General features: G+C 39.6%; 1 protein-coding gene across 3 annotated transcripts in view; it reads left to right on the top strand.

Moving 5' to 3' along the window:
- Positions 1-17,206, top strand: part of ATP8B4 (ATPase phospholipid transporting 8B4 (putative)) — a 226,059-nt gene extending 208,853 nt beyond the window's left edge. For all 3 annotated transcript variants that reach the window (XM_079767474.1, XM_079767472.1, XM_079767473.1), the window contains exons 26-29: positions 2,358-2,603; positions 10,527-10,665; positions 13,319-13,449; positions 15,109-17,206. In XM_079767474.1, coding sequence (XP_079623600.1) covers positions 2,358-2,603; positions 10,527-10,665; positions 13,319-13,449; positions 15,109-15,390 — 798 coding nt within the window. In that variant the 3' untranslated portion in view covers positions 15,391-17,206. The remainder of the gene's footprint in view (positions 1-2,357; positions 2,604-10,526; positions 10,666-13,318; positions 13,450-15,108) is intronic.
- The last annotated feature ends 5,515 nt before the right edge of the window (positions 17,207-22,721 follow it).

Here is a 22,721-nt window from a genome sequence, read left to right as displayed (position 1 = left end):
CCTCAGAATTAGTGCCTTGTGGTTCACACACCGGGAAGGGCGGTATTAGCCTCTGAGAGTGTAGAGAACCATGAGCGATAAAAATTCATGGAACCAGGTTGGAGTGCAGAGAGCTAGCATCTACGGTAAGACTTCCTTGGTCAGCACAGTCCAGAACAGAACTACAGACAAACAGAGAACTCTCCCAGTGGGAGAGAAAGACACAGCCCCATAGCCACGGGGAGAGAGGGTGCATCGCAGTCTTTTGTTTAGCTCAACATGCTTGAGAGGAGAGAAGAGAAGGAATCATTTATAAAAGATGGTGGCTCCTTGGCATACTCAGAGCCTTGGAAGGTATTTTCTGGAAGGGGGGGACATGTCTGGCTGCCTGTGGGGAAGTGAAAGGCTAGCCAGAGGAGTTTCCATGGCACGATGACAGTGTATTGTTAAAAAAAAATTTTTTTTGAAGTATTTTTTAAGGAGACCAGATTTTCTCCAGGCTGTTGTTAGACCCATTTGCTAAGCCTCACTTTCTGGCCCAAAGCCATCTATTGCAAAATATAAATCTTCACATTATGAGCTCACTCCACTCTCCCATTTTGTGGCTTTGTAGTCAGCTATAAGTTTCACTTTTCATATGTAAAAAGGGCAGTGTGTGAATAGCACATTTTATGGAACTCTACACAAAGTAATAGACTCCTAAAGACCTTAGAGGTAGAGGATTTACGCGCATTCATTTTCAAGTGCCCATGTTGACAAGTGTCTCTTTTCTTGGTTCTTTGTATCTCCTCAGAATGTGGAATAAAATAATAAAAGTAAGGCAGTTTCTGGGAAAAGATGATTATTGTGCAATTTGAAAAAATATATATAATAAGGCCTCTATTGTCTGTTCCTTTCCTTTTCTGCTTTGTCAACTTTGGTTATTAAACTGATCCCAGGATCATGGAGTGCTATGCCAAGAGGGTCTCAGTGGTCACCTACAGATCACTCATTTTATAAGGAGGAAAGCAAGGTTCAGAGGTTCAAGTCACTGCCCCAAAGCCATCAGCCAATAAGTCATAGGATTCAGCCTGACACCAGGCCACTTGGCCCTGAGCTTGCTACCATATTATTACTATCATTATTTTATTTGTGATTATTTATAGAGGCATCCATATTTATTACGTAAGGTATGGCAGGAACTCTGCTGAATACATACCCATTTAATGATGACAGTAGTTCTGTGATGGAAGTGCATTTGTTAGCATGTCTGGAAACTAGGAAACTGAGGCTCAGACAGGTCTAAGACTACACAGTTACTAAACTGCAGAGCCAGGGTTTGAACTCAGGGTTGTTTGGTTTCAAAGTCTGTGCACTCAACTCCACCAGTCACTGGACTGAGAAAACAAGCCCCCAACAGCATTTCAAAACCAGACTTCCTAAAGAGAATATGTCAGTGTTCTTCCTGGGACCACATTCACGAAGACGCAGGCCATCCCACAAGGGGAAGGAGAACCTGGTCTGTCCCCAGAGTTCATAATGGCATTCCTTTCTCTTCAGCTGCTTCTCCTCCAACCATGCCCCTCTGATGTCCTCTGTGGTCAGTCCTTTTGGTTTGGGCATTTGGCTTTGGTGGTCACAGTGTGGTCATCAGCTTTGGAGCTGGTTGGAAATGCAGTCTCAGGCCCTAGACCTATTGAATCATAATCTGCTCCCCAGGTGATTTACATGCACATTAAGCTTGGGAGTCACTGTTTTAGTTTCTCCAGGACTCCCATTGGGGCCAAACATGATGCCCTCATATACTGTAGAAATCCTTTGTCCTGAACACCTGGTAACGGTCACTGGAATCTTCCCTGGGTAGAACACTCAGCTCTTCCTGCCCACCTGGACTCCCACATGCAGTTTTCCCCTTTTCCTGTTCCCCAATTCTTGCTCACCCACCCCTCTAAGTTGGGAACTCTGGTTGGCCAATTCCAACTCTGCAGCTCTCTGCTGCCATCACCTGGTTACTACCACTTACTGCCTTGGCAATGAATCCCAGGGCCCATTGACTGCACATGATGTACTAGGATCCTGGGGTCATGAGTGCTGCTGCAGGAAAGTACAGGAAAGAAAACTTAAACATGAAGCCAAACATCTGGGTGCGAGTCAGGTTTTGGTTCTGATATAAGAGCTGTGTAACCTCTCATGAATCTCTCTTGGAAACTCAAGTTCCTCCTTTATATAATAGGGATCATTTTAGTATCCTCTGGGTTATTGTGGGAACAAAAACAAGATAATGAGTAGTGCATATGAGGGCATGCTTAGACATGCACTTGCTATTTCTGGAGATAGGGAATTTGGGGCCTCTGACTTCTCCTCAAATCTCCTCTGCTGAAATAACTCTCTGTTGACAGGATGTAAGTGACCAGAACAGCATGGACTTTCCCCAGCTCTACAAACCTGGACAGCTGAATCTACTTTTTAACAAGCGTAGATTTTTCATCTGCATGGCACATGGAATCTACACCTCATTAGCCCTTTTCTTCATCCCTTATGGGGCCTTTTACAGAGATGCTGGAGAAGATGGGCAGCACGTTGCCGATTACCAGTCTTTTGCAGTTACCATGGCCACGTCTTTGGTCATTGTGGTCAGTGTGCAGGTAAACTTGTTGGTGAAAACATCTTAAATGATGGCTTTAGAACTTTTAAAAATCTGTTTCATTGTTTACTGATTTTGTCTACTTCTTGGAGAAAAAAAATCCTACAAGAACACTGGGGCTTCCTTTTGGTGTTTGAAGAAGAAAATTTTTCCGCTTATAACAGAAAGAAAAACTTTTACATGATTTCTAAAAGACTTAATAATTTCCAGGTTTTAAAGTGAGATCTAAGGTTTATCTGGCAATACCTTTCCTTGGAATTATTCAAGAGGTTCAGTGTTATATCTGTGGCACCTCTGAATCTGACAGAGATGATTTCTTTAAAAATATTTTTTTATTGATTTGAGAGAGAGGAAGGGAGGAGAGAGAGCAACATCAATGATGAGAGAAAATCATCAATGGTATGCTTCCTGTATGCCCTCCCTGGGGACTGAGCTCACAACCCGGGCATGAGCCCTGACAAGGAATCAAACCATGACCTCCTAGTTCATGGGTTGATGCTCAACCACTGAGCCACACCACCTGGGCAGACAGGGATGATTTTTTATCTTCTTCCACTGGATATCTTGAGTTGTGTTTCTATTTCCTTTTTAAGCAAATGATGGACAACACTAATAGATATGGTGTTAGAATTCACAAAAGCTTTCTGATCCATTAAAATCTGTAACTCTGCATGGATATAGCAAGCAATGTGCCTTCTGTTTTTTTTGTTTTTTGGTTTTTTTGGGGGGAGAGGTTCTGTTTGTTTGTTTTCTGGTTTTGTTTTTTTGAAGAAAGTATCAATCAAAGGGTTAATTTTTATAGAGTTTGAATTGCCTTTGGTCAGTCCTTTTTCTATCCTATAAACAATCTCTTTTACAAATCTTAGCTGCTCATATCCAACAAAAGATTTCACTAAACCCAGACTTTTTCTTCACGATTCAATATTTATTAAATTGAATGAATCAAATGTAAACATATTGCTTTAAAATGGCATCTTTGTCATTCCTTGGCCCATTTAAGTGATATCATTAAGTCCATACCAAAGCCATCTAACACTTGACATCTTGGAAGTTCAAAATTCAGAGTCAGATAAGTAGCATCCAAAAGCAGAACTAGATTTCTCCACTCAGAAAGGAGTTCTATTTGTCTATTTTACAACTAAATAAAGCATACTGGTGCTTTGTGAGCCCTCCAAGCCTAGTTCTCCAATGTTCAATTCTGCAGCAGAGGAGAAAATCATGGAGTGGCTTGGAAGCAACTGATGTAGCTAAGGCATTCATCAGTATAGTGCATTGTCGGATAAGGTCTATATCACCTCATCTTGCCACTATATTGGGCACGCCAACCTCTCTTGTTTTGTTGGCTTTGGATCACTGAGCAAATGCGGCATACCAGTATACTCTTATTGATCCAGCCCAGGGAATTGGGTGCTCTACTCCTTTCATGAGGCCGCATTTCCAGTTTTCTGGATTCTCCCTCCAGTGGGAGGGCAGCTGTGGGATGTACAGTGGCATCTTTTTAGTGGTAACATCTTTTTAGCTTATTCATCTTCAGGTCAGACCTGTTAGTTGGTGCTCCAAAAGGTGATTTGAAAGGTAGTAACTGAAATAAAGGACCAATATCTGAATAAAATGCAAAGGGAAACCATTCTTCACACTGCCCTTAACATTATCTGCAATATAAATAAGGGCAAAAATTTCCTGTAAAATTTATTGTAGACATGACAGGCATTATATTTAAAATTTATTGTAGTCATGACAGGCATTTTTAGTGAACTAGTTTTGAAAATTAACTCTATAATTTTGGGTTAGAAAGGAGTTCTGTTTGTCTGTTTTAATATCAAAAGTCTGTTGGTATTCTTATATCTCTTTTTCTCTTTTTTTCCTTAGCTTGTCCATAATCTTTTTTTTTATATATATAGTCTATCATAGCAATGCCAGTGCTAGGTTTCTATATTAACTTTAGATTTAGAAGCAGTTTTTCCCAGGAAGCACACAGTTCTTATTATGGTTGGATGTCACCATTAAATTTCTCCTTTTTGTCATAAGTTGAGAGATCATAGAAACAATCTTATTTTAAAAACATTGTTTATTCAAAAAAAGATCACAAAATTTTGCATTTTGTAATTTGAAGTTTTTAAAATCAAACTATTTAACATTTCTTACCTTTGATTATCAAGGTTTTATAAGAATGATACCCATGCGTTCTCAGAGGGATTCATATTTAGGACTCATAATAATTATTGGTAACCTGGTGGGGTATTTTCTACAACACAACTATTACTGAGTTGCAGGATATTTGGCATAATTGGGAAGCAGTAATATACACATGGAGTTGTACTTCTAAAGATGGGGCTATGGGTCTCACCACTTGGTGGCTGTGATCTCTTTGCCATGTTACAGGGTTAAAGTCCTCTAAGTCTTATCAACATACTCCTGTTCCATGGATTTCTCCTCGACCTGATTTCTCCCAGCCTCACCCATATGCCCACCATTAATTCTGAGTGCTGGAGGGGCCTGAATCAGCTGGGAGACTGAGGAATTTTCTGGATAGGAGAATGAGAAAGGAGAGATTGAGGCTACTGATGGTGGCCTAGAAGCAGAATGGGTGAGAATGAATACCAGTTTCCAACATCTGGCATGCTTCATTTATTACTGTACTCCAATTTAAACGACAGTGTCAAACACAAGTATTTGTTGAATGAATGGAAAGGCAAGAGATATGAAGAGAGAGGTTAAAGTTGAACAAAGGAAATGAGAAGAATTTGGGTGAGGTACCCAACTATCCCTGCTGTATTAATTAATTTCCATCTTACCTCAGATGACTAAAGCAAGTCTGTCCTTGGTGGTAGCCTTCAGAAACGTGTTATCATTACCACTATGAGTAAGATCATGCTTATACTTATTTTGCAGTGCCACTATGCAGTAGGTATTATTGTCCCCTTTTACAGATGAAGCTGAGTGGTTAAATGACTTGCTTGAGGTCACACACTGAGTTCCAGGTCCAGAATTGGAACCCAGGCCTATCTGACTCCAGCATTTTCTGGGATAAAGTATTTTATTTTACAGTAAGACTGTTTAAAATGCAAACTTTCAGGCAGTGTGAGAAGAAAGGTTACACTGAGCATAAAGGAAGATAGATACTTTCTTGTTTATATAGGAGAAAGAAAGAGAGAGGTCATAAAGCTAGGAGCACTGGGGTTTAGAAGAGAGAGAATATCTGGAAGAACAGAGGAAGAAGATGTCTGTAGACACTAAAAGCATTCTTGGCCCACTTGCTTCTGTCAGGCTTTTCTGGTTTTCAGAGTAACAACAGCAGCTCCCAATAATTGAACATTTCCTATGTAAATGAATTGTTACTGAGGTAATTCCAATATCTCATTTATTCCTTTCCCCTCACAGTCCTCTAAAACATAGTTGCTATTACTATAGATGAAAAAATTAAACATGTTATAGGCCAGGATTTAAACACAGATCTGACCTCAGATCCTCAACTCCAAAGCTATGTGGACCTCCCTCCTTTATAAAGGTAACTGGAAGCTATGGCCTTCCCCCAATACATAGTAGCTACAGGGAATGCATGTTCCACCTCTTTCTTCCATGAGGGGATACCTAGGACACCAATATCACCCTAGAATAAAGTGGGAGAGAAACTCTGTTAATAGATGATAAACACACAGATCCTCTTTCAACCTCAAAATTTCAATTTAAGAAATATATAGGTTAATTCCTGTCATTTTAGTCTATCACTTATTTTTATTTCTAGGAAGCCATGAAAATGTCTGCTTTACCTTAGAATTCTTAGACATGAATGCATAAATGTTTATAATCATAAAAGCTCAGCAATTTTGGCTTCAATCAGAAGTTGCTGTCCTATATATTTAGAATAATACGTTTGAGGAATTCTGTGAATGAGCTCACTTTGATGGTGGCATTAATAGCCTTTTCTCACTGTTTAAGCTTGACTTGTCATTGTGGTAACAATCCCTATGAAATTTCTTTGGCCTATAATTACAGTTATAAATCGTATGTATGTATTCTGCTATGCTATTGGCCAAACTGTACCCATCTCTATTATTTTTTAAATATCAGTTTTCTTCAGTTATTTAAATTATAAAGTTCTCCTTTTAACATTTCAAACAATATAGAAGGGTTTAAAATAAACTCAACCATCTTCCTTTCATTCCTTATAGTTCCCTGGTTAACCGCTATTATGATTACCATAGCTCAATCCGTCTATATTTTTTTCTTTGCTTTGAGACACACACACACATATGTATTCAAGAAAAATTCTTGTAATTTTTGTAATATGCTTTTCTCACTTAGTGACATATGTTGGACAGCTTTCCAAATCAACACATTCAGATCTATTGTAATCTTATTAAAAGCTGCACAGAATTTTATAATATGGATATATAATAATTTATTCATCCTTTCTCTAGTGATAGACATTCAAGATGTTTCTTTTTTTTCTTTTCCTATTTTTTGTTATTGAAGCAATGCTGCCATGCATATACTAGTATATAGATTGTATGTACTGTCATATAAATTCCTAAAAATGAAATTTCTGGAGTCAGAACTAACTTTTACCAATCTGATAGATGAACAATGGCTTTGTTGTTGTTTTTCCATTGCAGAGTCAGAGAATATATACATTTTAAATTTCATAAATATTGCCATATTAATTTCCAAAAAGATTGTAGTTACAAACAAGAGAGACTTCTCTAAGTCTAAAAGGTTTATTAAAAGCCACCACGTAGCCCTAGCTGGTTTGGCTCAGTGAATAGAGCATTGGCATGCCGACTGAAAGGTCCTGGGTTCAATTCTGGTCAAAGGCACATGCCTGGGTTGTAGGCTCCATCCCCAATAGGGGGCATGTAGGAGGCAGCCGATCAATGATTCTCTCTCATCATAGATGTTTCTCTCTCTCTCTCCCACTCTCTTCCTCTCTGAAATCAATAAAAATATATATATTTTTTAAAAAGCCACCAGGTAGTGGAGAATCTTCAGGAGGGCAAATGAAACAGGGAGAGCCACAGCGAGGCTTAGCCACTGGAGGCAGCACCCAACCACAGGGCAGGGCTGCACTGTTGTAGGGAGAACACTGCTGTTGCCACCGCTCACAGCGTGGCTCTGGTCACACTGGATGGCAGGTGAGCCACCGAGTCCCAGGAATCATCACCTCCACCACCAGGCTTGTCAAATGTTGAGAGAAGTTTAGTAAACTTTCAATGGTGATTATGATTCTCATCAAGCTTTCCTTGTATTTCAAGGAGATTTTACCTTAAATAATTAATATTTTTATTCCTCTTGCCTTTTTTTTGGGGTCTACATTTACCTGATATATAATCTGGGCCCATGCCTTCATTTTCATTTCTTTTTTATCCCATTCTATTAGTTTTTCTCCTTTGATAAGAGAGTTAAACTACTCATTTTATTATAATAACTTATGTATTTTACCTTGTTCCTTTCATGTTCTTTTAGGAATATTTTTAATTCTATGTTTTTATTTCATTTTTTTTCCATTATATACTTGGATGCCTTGTGCTTTTTTAATATCCTACTTATGAGTAATTTACAACTTTTACTATTGAATTCCTATTTTACTAGCGATTTCTCCCTATTTTCATAGTCGTTTAAATCTTTTTTTTTCTATACGACTATACCAAAACTAAGTAACAATAACCTTCACCAAATGCTTCACTATTCTGTTCTGCACCTTCACTCACCTACCTCCAAATTAAACAATTTTGGAAACGTTTTTACTTTACTTCACCCTCCCTGTCCCTACTCCTCTCTCCAACTCTTGCACGTTAATAATTTAGAACTTTAGTTCCAGGATGTTATTACATGCTCCTTAAACATATGTTTTGACTGTTTCAAAATTCTTTCTAAATTAATACTGCAGTTCATACTCACATTATTACTCATTTAGAGCCAACTACAAATTTACAAGAATCATTGCTCACCACCACTTTTATGATCTTTGTCTTCCGCTATTGAGGTCTTTGTTCTGATTTAATTTTTATTTGGTTGCAGCAACTTCCTTCAGTAATTTCTTCAAAGAGGGCAAATAGATTTTATACTTTTGAGCCTTCTTTATTTGTCTTTGTATTTACACTATTGGAATGGCATAAGATTGTTGAGTCAGAGCCTTTTTTGGGGGGAACTTTGTAAAAGTTGTTCCATAATATCCCAGTTTCAGTGTGGCAGTTTGATATTAGGTTGATTCTCTCCTTTGTAAGTAATATTTTCTCTAGAAGTAGGTGTTCTTTATCCTTGGACTTCACAAATGTCACCAGAATGTAACTTCTTTCATTAATTTGCCTTGGATTTAGATTGCTCCCCCACATTTGAAAAATCTTTGCTGCTTCTTATAGCAGAACAGTTTTCTTCTGTCATTTCTTTGATCTTTACTTTTTTAGTTTATTTATTTTCCATTCTAAAATGTCATTTTTGGCATATTGGGTCCAAGGATCTGACATCTATGGATTTCCCATCCCTGTCCCATATCTTTTTGCACATGGTTTCTATTTCTTCAAGTTTTTGCTCTCTGTTGTGAGATATTATTTCCATTTGTTTTTTCCAGAATATTAATTCAGTTCTCATTAGGGACTATTCTTATTTGGTTTCTCTACTCAACTTTTAAATTCAGAAATAATGCTTTTTTTCTTCCAGAATTTTTTTTTCTTGGTATCTAATTGCATCCCCTTAAGAGTTCTCATTACATTTTTTAGTTATTGTTGTTATAGTACTTGTCTGTCTTTTCCATTAGTTCTGCCTCAATAGGAGCCACCTGTTCTTTTTTAGCGAAGTCTTAAATTCGTTGTGATTTTTCCTTGCCTACTCATACCAAAGTGATCCAGGCTATTGGTGTCTCTGGATAGTGATGAACTGATAGGTGATAGAAGATAGATTTGGAGATTTTGTCTAATGTATTAGTAGCCAAACAAACTGGAAAATCAGCATCTCTTTGCTGGGGCATGGGTGGCAGGGCTTTCTGTTCTCAGACCTCTTGAGGGAAAAAAATGCTGTCCCTTTATAACCCCTGTATTTTACATCCAAGGCTGCCAGCATCCTTTTAATGGGTCAACATTTTAAAAAGCAGTAAACTTCAAGTGGGAAGTGGACATATATCTCCACGTGCAGAGAAGGATCTATATACTATGTAGGTAGGACCCCCTCAGGCAGGCGAGAAATCTGTGGTCTGTACTTAGAACATTTGGAACCTCTGAGGTTCATATAATGATGTCAGAACCTACTTTTTTTTTCTTTCTGAGAATGCAAGAGTTCATATTCACCAGTGGCTTGATTGACACTCTGATAGCAGCCCACGCTTTTAGCTGTGCTGCCACAACAAGTTATTGGAAGACTGAAGGGCTTGTGAACATGCTCCCAGACCACTATGAACCCCAGCATCTGAACTTTGTCAGAAGAGGATGAAGGATTTTTCTTTGTTATTATTTGAATAATTTAAGAGAAAGGATCATCAATATGAGATAGAATATTGGTGTCAAAGAGATTTTGCCTGTGTAAAAAATGGTCATGTGGAAATTTATGTTCAGATTATAAAATGTTGCACTTGCCCACTAAAGAAAATAATTTTTTTCCCAACAGAAAAGTTTTGAAAGCAATTTATAAAGTAACATTGAAATGAGAACCCATTCCACTTTCTTATTTTTCTATGAAAAGAAGCTTCACAGGTTGTCCCTTGATTCTGACTCAACCTTGACAATTATAATGGCTTTCAGATATAAGTTCTAAAGTCAGTTGCCAAGCAGAAATGTCAAGTCAGTGCCCTGTGCTGTGCAAAAAGTGGAAGCGCCTGTGGTTGTTTGGGAGCTAACAGGTGCAACCATTTTTTCACAGAGCATTTCTGGGGAAAGACCGCTCCGTAAAATGATGCTCTGGAAGATCTCCCCTGTGTATTTTACTTTGTTTGCAGATTGCCTTGGATACCAGTTACTGGACGGTCATTAATCACGTCTTCATCTGGGGCAGCGTTGCCACTTACTTCTCCATTTTATTTACAATGCACAGTAATGCCATGTTTGGTGTCTTCCCAAACCAGTTTCCATTTGTTGGTAAGTGAATCCTACTATCTACTGGGGCCTAGAGTCATTTGTTTGTCTTTGTAATTTATTTTCTGGGTTGGGTGGGACTAGGGGTGACCAATAATCTTTTCTCTGAAGGCTTCCAGACTTGAAACGGGCTCTGAAAGACTAGTTTCTGCTGTCCTTAACCAGATGCAGAAGAATCATCGATATAGATGCTTACTGGTTCCCAACAACCCAGATGCAATAAACTGCCCCTTTGAAAACAAGAGGCATAGCATACACTAGTGTATCAGGGCTACCTGAGACTTGTATGGTAGAGGAAAGAAAAAGAGCAAGAAATGCTGGGCTTTGCCTTTTATGCCATATTATAACCAACATATCTGTCAAAGATTACCAGTGGAACTTATTTGTATTAGGTAAGGAAAAAAATGATGTATAATTTAGAAACTTCTAAAAAATTTGGTACATTAATCCATAAGTGACATGAAGAGTAGGCTCAGACATTAGATGACCACAGTTCAGTGTCAGCTTCACCACTTATAAGCTGTGTGACCTAGGAACAAGTTTCTTTTCCTTTCCATGCCTTAATGTCTTCACTTCTAACCTGAGGATATTTATAGTTCTTAGTTTTATAGGAAATTTGTGAAGGTTAAATGAGACAATACATATAAAATGCTTAGCATGTGACATTTCATGTAGTACTTTAAACAAAACAAATGTTAACCATAATAATGGTGATGATGATGATGATGATGATGATGATGATGATGATTCAAGAAAATGTGGCTTGGGGACATTTCAGAGTGATTTGAGCAGCAAATGGGTAGCAAAGCACCTCCTAATATCCCTTACGATATTGATATTCTAAGATTCTACAAAAGTGTACATCTGGTCTATATATGGTGTATGTTACCATTGCTCTTCACATTTCAAAATGATCCTAGCAAGAGTCACTGAACTTTACACAGTGGGGCTACTAACACACTTTCTTAGAAGTTTTGAAATCTCTAGGGTGTGTGAGAGAAGTTGGTAGCAATGATGTTTTTGAGTTCATCCTAACAAACTATGGAGTGACATAAAGTGACAACCTTCTTAGGCTCAATCAGGCAAGACTGAGATTTGCATCTACTAATTGGGGAATCCATTCTACAAAAAGATATGTAGAAGACTTCATGTAAAAAGCAAAATAAGAGCAACTATAGCGTTATACATTTCCAATGATGTAAAGGTTCCTCAATTTGTAATTCCATTTGAATTCATACATACACTTAAGAATGTTATTCTTCAACTTTTGCCTTGCCCTGCATGTACATGGAAATTTTAAATTGCACCACTCTTACTTAATACGTAATATGAATACTTTGCTTACCAGAAGATTCCAGCCATGTAGAAGAAACATGATGGTTATGAATAAAAATAAGCATATTAGGAAAGAGAGACATTAAAACTATTTTTAAGGTTGTTGTTTTTTTTTTTTTTTTTGGCTGCCAAATCTGAAAGTTCAGTGCATTGACTAGAAGATTTTCAGTCCTAAGAGAGCATTCTAGAATGCATAATGGGACTGGAATGCCTCAACCAGAGAAAGTATTTTGTGTGGGGACTGCTCTCTCCAGCTAAGCACATGTCATTCCAGGAATTAATTACTGTGCTCCAATGAGACTTTTCAAAAGTTAGATCAACATTGGGGTTTAAGAAAAAAAAGTTTCCTTAGTAGCCAGCAGAAAACAGGAGTGTGGTTTTAAAGCAAAGCTTGTTTTTATTTTTATTTTTTCCTCAGCCCATGCCTGGGGATACTGAGCTTCAAGGAGCTCAAAGAGACTATTTCTTTATTTATCCTCACCCAAGGTATTTTCCCACTGATTTTAGGGAGAGTGGAAGGGAAGGGGAGAGACACACACACACAGAGAAACATTGATGGGAGAGAGATACATCTATTGGTTGCCTCACACAGCCTGCAACTGAGGTAGGTGCCTGTTATTTTTTAAGAAACAAAAGACTCAGGAAGAACCTTTGACCTTCCCTCTAACTGCCTAAAAATTTAGATAGAACCTTCTCCAAAAAGGGAGTTACCATCACAGATAACTATATTTTAATATAAACTAGGTGTGATAGATAGGGGGAAAACTAGCAAGGCCCATTTGATCTAAATACGTCCTGTGTCCATTGTTAAAGATGGTCCAACAAACATTTATTTACCAGACATTTGCTTCTCCATTTCCTTGTGAAGTGCCTTCTTTCCCTTTGAAGTTGAAACTACTGCTTCCCTCCAACCCCTACTCCCCTTTCTCCTTAGCTCAGGATAGCTTATAAGCCTCAACTACTAGGGTAAATGTGCCTTTTAAAAATAATGGCTGTTTTGCAGTTGAGGGATCTAGAAACTGGATGAGAGAATTGTGCTTCACTCATGAAGCTGGACTGAACCTGAATAGGAGGATGCTCCAGCTGACAGTCTCCAAGGGGTCAGGCCACCAAGCAGTTCCCAAGAGTTATCGGTCTTGCCTTCTCCTCATCACCATTGAACATACCATATAGTGGAGAAGACATCTAAATTAGTGGTTCTTTCTAGATAGTCCAAACATCGCCATTCCTAAAAAGGCCTTATGGGTATAGACAACAAGACTATTAATTCAACCATTCAATTCTATTTATAAACACAATGTATATTTTCCTTTAACGATAGGAAATGCACAACATTCCTTGACCCAGAAGTGCATCTGGCTTGTCATTCTCCTAACGACAGTGGTTTCAGTTATGCCTGTGCTGGCGTTCAGATTTCTGAAGGTGGATTTATTCCCGACCCTGAGTGACCAGGTATGTTGTACTGCTGGTGAGTCCTTGAAGGGCTGGTTCTTGGTTCTTGGAATTGTGTTCTTCTCTGCCTGATTGGAAGCCCAGTGAAGGGCCAATGAACTTTCCATTGGCAAACGCCTACAACGTCACATCACAGTAGATGGAATTGCCTATATCTGAATATACTAGCCTTATGAGAACCGACCAATAAAGACAAATGTCTAGACTAAATAAGGGTGGAGAGTCATAAATTACAAGTGAAGTTGGGTATTTTAAAAACTTGACTGGAAGCATTTTGGACAAATGTTCCAAGGGAAAGACAAGCAATGGGGAAAGCTATTGTCTTGGGGGCAAATAAAGGCTACAGTAAAAAGAGAGACAATCAAGGTATGTGGTGCAGGAGCTCTAAATATTTGTAGAAATATAGTGTCAGATTCAGAAACATGGAGGAGATGTTACCTTCTGAACAGATTAAGAAAGGGAACAGCAGCATAATGGATGGATTGGAAAATAGAATGGATTATAGGATTATCTAAACCAAGGGATTACCAGAACATATTTCAGTATTTCCTTCGAAGAGGAGCATTAAAGCAGGAAAATGTCAAGTTAGGTCTGGACACAGGTAAAAAGAGAAAAGGAGAAAGAAGGGGAGATACATTTGTAGCCACATCAAGAAAAGGGTAAAAACACTAACGGGATGAATAACTGGACCAATGATGCTGAGAGGAACTGAAATGGAACGTTCCTTGTCATGCTATCCCTCCCATTCTGGGGCCAAACCATAAAAATATTCCTTCTGAAATGATTCCTAGAGTCCCCTCTTATGTCTGTCCTTTTCCTTTGGCTGTGAAAGCTCATTCTTATGTAAACCAAGAAAATGATGGATGAGTTGAAGGAAGAAAGATGATGATCATTTTCTTCCTATATTTAGTCAGATTGTGACTTTTTGCTTAACAGTTTTTTAATGACACAAAAATTGGGGTGCAAGCAATCAGCTGAATCAGAGAACAAGGTGGCTTGCAAACCCTGTTCTAAACCTTGGATCTTTTCTCCTCAACTTTAGAGGGAAATGAAAGAAATATTGGAAACCCACCCAAATGATGTTGGCCTCTTCAAAAGGTGACCAACCCCGACCTCCAAAGAAATTAAAACCCTGAAAATCTCATAATACTTTGACCTACCATAAGAGATGAAAATTTACTATTCTCATTTTTAAAATTTTGTCCTTGTCTAGTTCCTAATGACTATTGGATTCTGAGAATCTCCAAAAAAGAAAAGGCCTGTTTTGAGGAGGAATGGGACTGTGCATTGTTATACTGACCATGTTTGGGTGGTGCATGCTAGAAAATCTTAAAGTATGTTCCTATTCATTTAAGATGGATATATGAGATGGAGACAATAATAATTTTTTCCTTAATACTTCTTGCTTACTTATTAGTCTCTTGGTAGAAATAAAAACTGACCAGTGCCCAGGTTAATCCATTAGTTAAAAAAGTTCTTAGTTTTTAGGTGAAAAACTCTGTTTTGCGATGAAGGTGAGTATTTTGTTAATGTTGATGTTGCTTTTACTGAGAAGACTTTCACTTCAAAGAGGAGAAGGCTTTCACTTCACAGAGTGGCCCCTGCCTGGAGTCTGTTATTTGGATGCAACATCTCACTCTGGGTCTCCTTTCTCTCCAGATCCGCCAGCGGCAGAAGGCGCAAAAGAAGGCACGGCCTCTGCGTAGCCGAAGGCCTCAGACACGTAGATCAAGCTCTAGAAGATCTGGATATGCTTTTGCTCACCAAGAGGGCTACGGAGAGCTTATCACATCTGGAAAAAATATGCGAGCTAAAAATCCACCCCCAACATCAGGGTTGGAAAAGACACTGAGTAATAGCACTAGCTGGATTGAAAATTTATGTAAGAAAACCACAGACACAGTGAGCAGCTTTAACCAGGATAAAACAGTGAAACTGTGAGTCAAGATGAATTTGAACCACATAGTTATCTTTCCACTTCAGCCGGGGCTGAAATTCAGCTGGCTCCGGAGTTTGGGATTGGGGCTAGGAGTGGGGCAGATTGCCTCACTTAATTTAAATCTGTGGCAGACAGCTGCCTGGTGCCCGTCAAATAGCGGTGTGCTCTACCGGAAACCAAGCCAGATGGTCACCATCTAATTTGTGATCTGGCAGACAAAACCCTCACAATATAAGCACAGGGGTTTTATCAACTTAGATACCAGTTGACCTGAACTTTAGAATTTTATATATTGAGAAAACTTATAAATCTGCCTATACAGTACATTGAATGGATCTTCAGGTGGATAAAAGGGTGTATACCCCAGCTGAAAAGGATGCTTGTTTACAGATAAACACATATATGTAAGATCACCCTTTCCCAAGATATACTTTTAACATTTAAAATTATACTAAGATGCTTTCAGATTAAGATATCTCCCTAGTCTTGATATCTACCTGTGGGTTCATCAAGGACAAAAATCACCTTCATGCCTGAAGAATAGAAAAACACATCGGTGTTCCTCATTTGTATGCTAGGCTAGAGATGGTACAGATTGAGCATTTTAGCAGTGGGATAAATTGGTAATTTGGTCAAATTTATTAAAAAAACTCTCATGGACCTGTTCATGAAATGTCAATGAGAGGCTCTCTAGTAAGTGTGCTAAATACTTTTCAATGAATTTTATAACAACCTTGGTAGGAACTTGCCCTGTGTTATCTTGAACCATCAATGGAAACAGCAAAGCACTGAAATTTCAAACTTTAATGATAGTATTCCATAAAGAATATGGGCAAATACTTTCAACATTTCTTATTTTAAAAAGTTCCATTTGAAATCAAATTAATCAACATTCTTTTTAATTACTATTAAATACCCAGGCTTAGGTCATTCAGAGTGAGTTGCTTTTGGTTTTTAGCTATAATGCTTATCATTGCAAAATAAACATATGTAGATGAGGCTGATTTTTTGGAGACGCTCTAGTCCAAATGTGAATCACCAATGTAGTTTCCATAAAAGAATTCAAGCAGATTTGTGTTCCAAGTCCAGCTCTATTGCTTCTTACCTCTATAACTCTCGGCAGGTGAAGTGCCTCTCTGAGACTCAGTTTCTTCCTATGCAAAATGAAGATATACTACCTACCTCATGTGGTTGTTTGAGGATTGTCAAAGCACAAATTCTTGAATCATTAAAAACATAATTCTCAGAGGAATAGATGATGAGGTTAGGTTCATTTAATTCACCATCAGAATAATAGAGCAATTTGAAAAGGATTGAAGAACTAGAATTTAGCTAATCACCGTGAAAGGCTTTGATGAAATGAGATTGCAAAGTAAGATATAAAACTGGTTAGTGTCCTACAGGGAAATAAAACTATGACCATGGAGGTGAATTTCTCTACCAGAAAGCAAAAACAAATCATCCTCAGGCCTTATCAATTTTTTACAAGTCAACCTCCAACTTTACAGGGTTCCTAATCTGGTCCCTATTAAATTATTAGTCAAAGTTATATTTCCCAAACGAGTCAAATGGCCCTTTGTGGGCTTGATGAATAATGGGCTAACATAATATTAGTAGGTCACACAATCCTGTTTTGTTTTGTTTTATTTGTTTTGTTTTTTGGCCTTAATTTCCAAGACTGGGATAAGTTTCTTTGAATTGGATCAAATAAGATATGTGTCAAAGAACCTAATCATAGTAAATGCTCATATATGTTCCCTTTGCCCCTACATGTCTATGTAGACTTACCAAGATATTAGTTTTCAATGTCTAATGTGTTTGCTCACTTTTTATAAAATTTTTGAAAGATTTGAAAATTTTCAGTAAATATTTTGGCAATATTGGTGTTTGATGTTTTGCCACTTCTTTCTTGGGAACTCAAAGAGTTTTTGTCACATTGGTCAGCTGATTTTTTCCCCTCTCTCCGCTCCACATGCCTGGGGAAAATATACATCATTCTTAGGATCAGAGTCAAGAATAAAACAAACCAATTGGACCTATGTATAAGGGATGGGAAAGATTAGGAATGTTGCAAGTTTGCAAATTCAGTTCAAATTAAATAAGGCTGTTTATAAACAGATAATGTGGATGATTGTGAGAGAAACACATTATCAGCTTACTTTGGCCCCATGAGATTCAAATCAGCTCACATACGCATTGCGAGATCATTTGATTACAAGTGCCAGGGATTATTTTGAACCTGAACAAAAAGAGTCTGAAGAGTGACTGTTGATGGAAGTACACTGGAGAATAATAAAATTTTAATTTTACATAACCATTATCAGATTATTTGGAAAGAAAATATATTATCTAGATTCAGGACTGATGTTGGTATTCCTGAGTTTTTAAAACCTTAGTTCAAGTTTTGAGCTTTTATAGGCAACTACAGGCCTGGTGCACAAAATTTGTGCACTTGGGGAGGTGTGCCTCAGCCCAGATTATGAGAGGGCACAGGCCAGGCCAAGAGACCCCACTGGTGTATGATTGGGGCCAGAGAGGGACACGGGAGGTTGGCCAGCTGGGGAGGGACCGTGGGAGGGCTCCAGGGTGTGTCCGGCCCTTCTTGCTCAGTCCCAATAGGCTGGACCCCAGCAGCAAGCTAACCTACTGGTTGGAGCATCTGCCCCCTGGTGGTCAGTACACGACATAGCGAGCGTTTGAGTGGCCTTAGCATATCATTAGCATATTATGCTTTGATTGGTTGAATGGATGACCAGACACTTAGCATATTAAGCTTTTATTATATAGGATTGCTCATTGTATTCCTTTGAGTTAGATCTGCAATCTTCCTCTCTCTCATCTGCCTCCGGGTATACATACCTGTGAAGGAAAGAAAGAGAGAGGGATGAAGAAAGCAAGAGAGATAAAGCAAGAGGGGAAGAAAGCAATGGAGAGAAAAGAGGAGAAAGGGAGATAAGAGTTTCCAGTTATATATCTCTGAAAAATAAATTTAATTCCTCAAAGGTTGTATTTGGGAAGTGAATACAAACCCTCATTCACAGTTAATGTGAGATCAAGAACATTTTATTAGAAAGGGGGCCAGGCGCTCTCTGGCTTCTCATTGCACAATGCTGCTGAGTTGTGTTGGGTGGGTCATACCACTGACTTCCCCAGGCCTCAGCGTCCCAGTCCATCAATGGGAAAATAGGCAGTATGGTATCAAAACCCTTTCTCATTTGCCCATTCTGTGAGCTTTTCTTGCTAGTGTTGCACACTGCTTATTTATTTATTTTTTTGCTTTTACTTCCCTTGCTTTTGAGATCAAGTTTACAAAAGCCTCTCTGAGACCAATTTGATTTGAGAGGCAGAGAGATAGAAAAGAGAGAGAGGAAAGAGAGAGAGAGAGAGAGAGAGAGAGAGAGAGAGAGAGAGAGAGAGAAGAGAGAGAGAGAGAGAGAGAGAGAGAGAGAGAGAGAGAGAAGAGAGAGTTTGATGTAGTCACATTCATTTATTTTTTGCTTTTACTTCCCTTGCTTTTGGGATCAAGTTTACAAAAGTCTCTCTGAGACCCAAAGTCCATAAGTTTGGTACCTTTTTTCCCCCCTATGTATTTAATTGTTTCAAGTCTTAAATTTAAGTCTTTAATTCATTTTTTAGGTAACTTTGTGTATGGTGTCCAGTAGCAGTCTAGCTTCATTCTTTTGTATGTGGCTTTCCAATTTTCCCAGCACCATTTATTGAAGAGGCTTTTAGAGGAGTTTCTTTAAGCCTCAGCTTCCTCAGGATTCAGGTTGAAACAACAAAGCTTGAGTGATTTTCTTCCTAGTTGTACATAATTTTTCAGTTTCTTTATCTATTTACACAAACTGTGTTCTTTGAGCCTCACCACAATCCTGTGTAGTGGTCAGAACGTTCATGTTAAACCCATTTTTAGGAAGAGGAAATGAGCTGCAGAAAGGTGAAGTACCTTGCCCTATATTTCCAGAGAGTAAAAAAGTCACTCAGATCTGACACCTAATCCAGAGCTTCTTACCTACAACTCCTCATTCCACACCCAGATCTTTCTCCTCACAGACACGAGATTCCTGAATAGTTCATCCCTCCTTCTAAAGCAGTCATTCGATTTCTCAAGTGTACAGATTCAGGGAAGGAGTAGAAACTAATGTCGGTGTTTTGAAATATATGTTTTAGGTGTTCTCTTTCCCTCTCGATGCAAATAAGCACGATTTCCTCCCTAGCCTTATGATGCCTTCTGGATTGGGGTGGATTTCTGCGGGTCAGGAGTCAGATAATGACGCGGGGCCACAATTTTCCAATTTTTACATTGACATCTGGTATTAAATGTCTGCAGTTTGCTCTACTGCGTCACATTTCATTCCTTGGTGACAAATCATGAACTTTTGCAATTCTCCAGCTGAAGCGTTTTGCTGAACTGCCTGGAAGCCAGAACATGACCCATGTGTTTCAAAATGCTCATTGCAAAATATTTGGAGGCCCTGGCTGGGCAAATCTGTAGGTGTGGAGCTATAACTTAACCAAGAGAGGGGCCTATCTGTCCTAGAGCTTCCAAACTCCTTGGCAGATCTACTCCTATAACCCATGCAGAATGCAAATCAGCTTGGAGCAGTGTGGTAAACATCCTGTGCTCAAGAAATCATAATGAGTTGGCCAAAAAACTCTGGCTATCTCAATTCGGATTCCTGTAAGGTTTGTAGGGGCAAATTTAAATTTTTAATAAACTGCAGCCCTGGGCTCATACAGAAAAATCACATTGAATTAGGATACACAAAGATATGATGCTTAATGTAATTTGAAGGTAATGATCAAAGAGAAAGGTGGTTGGTTCATCCTTATCATAAATGTTTCTATTCTCCCTGGCTTCTTCTAGGTAAGTGTGAGCAGTGAGTAGGATATTCCTTTTTTGTTGTTGTTAATCCTCACCTGAGGATAATTTTCCATTGATTTTTAAAGAGAGTGGAAGGGGGAGAGAGAGAAACATCGAAGTGAGAGAAACACATGGATTGGTTGCCTCCCACATGCACCCGGAAAAGCAGGGGACCGAACCTGCAACTGAAGTAGGTACCCTTGACTGGGAATTGAATCTGAGACCCTTTGGTCTGCAGGCCAAAGCTCTATCCACTGAACCAAACAAGCTAGGGCTAGGATATTCCTTTGATGGAAGATGATTTTACTGCTGGTCCCCTCTCTGATTATCTTCCCTCAGTGTGCAGCAACATGTAAGTATAGCTGATGCACTGAGATTAGAGATGAATTCCACTATCTACAGAACATCCTCAGAAAAGGTTTTGAATAAAATTCCTATTACTTTCTTGAGATGATGTCTCTGATGAATGAAAAAGTATTGGGGATCCTGATTAGGATCAATCAGTTTGGCAGGGATGTTGACCAATAAGAATGGACATGAGTCATTCATGACCGGTGCTGCCCCACTGCTAATGGTGCCTGGCACCCAGCCTTATTCTGACCACATTCTAAGTCACATATGAAAACAACCCATTTTTCTTCATAAGGTACCTACTTGGTCTGACTAGATAAAAACAAAATTCTAAGCCAAGTAATTCATAGATACTATAAGGCAGGTCAAAATATTTCCTTGGTGTTGGTTTGCTACACCAGCTAATAGTTTGTTTTCTAAAGTTATAAAATGATGTTCTGAACACCAGGAATAGCTTTTAACTGTACAACATTGATGACAAAATATCCTTAGGTATTGTGAATGATTTATTTGTATCTGTATGAATTAATGACTTTGTTGATCAAGTAGTTTTATAGATAAAATATTTATAAATAACTAGAGGCTCCGTGCATGAATATCGTGCATGGGAGTGGGAGCGGGGGTGTCCCTCAGCCCAGCCTGCACCCTCTCCAATATGGGACCCCTTGGGACTGCTGGCTCCTAACCACTCGCCTGCCTGCCTGCCTGATCGACCCCTAACTGCTCCCCTGCTGGCCTGATTGATGCCTAACTGCTACCATGCCAGCCTGATCGCCCCCAACTGCCCTCTCCTGCCAGCCTGATCACCCCCAACTGCCCTCCCCTGCAGGCCTGGTCCCCCCCAACTTCCCTGCGTGCAGGCCTGGTCATCCCCAACTGCCCTCTCCTGCCAGCCTGGTTGCCCCCAACTGCCCTCCCCTGCCAGCCTAACTGCCCTCCCCTGCTGACCTGATCTCACCCCCAACTGCCCTCTCCTGCTGGCCTGAGGGCTCCCGACTGCCCTCCCCTGCCGGCCCGATCATCCTCAACTGCCCTCCCCTGCCGGCCTGATGTTGCCCCCAACTGTCCTCCCCTGCTGACCTGATCTTGCTTCCAACTGCCTTTCCCTGTCAGCCTGGTCAGCCCCAACTGCCCTCTCCTGCCAGCCTGATCTCATCCCCAACTGCCCTCCCCTGCCGGCCTGGTCACCCCCAACTGCCTTCTCCTTCTGGCCTGGTCACCCCCAACTGCCCTCCACTGTTGGCCTGATCTCGCCCCCAACTGCCCTCCCCTGCAGGCCTGATCTTGCTCCAACTGCCCTCCCCTGCAGGCCTGGTCCCCTCCAACTATCCTCCCCTGCCGGCCTGGTTGCCCCCTACTGCTCTCCCAGGCTGGCCTGATCTCTCCCTCAACTGCTCTCCCCTGCCGGCCTGATTCTGTTTCTTCCTCAAAGTTCTCAGTGTAAGAGAACTTAAATTCAGTAGACACTTCATCATCTCAGATGAAATGTGCTAAATACATGTAGCACTGCTGGACTAAACACTGAATGTGGGAGGTGAGGGTATGAGGCTTATAAGAAACAAAACAGTTTCTCTTTCCTGCCCTTGGGAAGATTGTAATCTAGAATCTTTCCACTGAGCATTACACATACCACATAGTTCATTGAATTTAAGATGGCATGAATTCAAAGATGCGTCATTAATTTATAGGCTACTTGAAAACAAAAAAAAAATATTGTCAATTTTAGAATTATAAAAATGAAATTGCATGTAAGATTTATTCCTAATTTCAGAGATTTAAAAATATGAATATGGTCATTACTGGGTTGTAGAAGGTTGAGACATGGCTGGTGGAAAAATAAAGTGTATGGATGGTGACCACCTTTTAAAGATGTTTGAAGGGCATAATAGTTTCAGTAGTTGTTGGGGGATAATAAATTATTTTTATTTTGCAGCCTAGGGAAAGGGAGAGCCTGGAGAGGCAGGGGAGAGAAGGTGCTCTCAAAGGGGAGGGGGAGTGTTTCAGGGCCTCTTCACAGCAAATTAATGCTGCAAAGAACAGTGAGGGCACTGTTGCAGTGATCCTGGGCAGATGCACCGCACCCCCCAGCAGCCCACAGAGAGGATAGATAACCTCCAG

Source organism: Cnephaeus nilssonii (genome assembly GCF_951640355.1).
Source record: "Cnephaeus nilssonii genome assembly, chromosome: 4".
Classification (NCBI taxonomy): domain Eukaryota; kingdom Metazoa; phylum Chordata; class Mammalia; order Chiroptera; family Vespertilionidae; genus Cnephaeus; species Cnephaeus nilssonii.
This window is presented reverse-complemented; position numbering and strand designations above follow the sequence as displayed.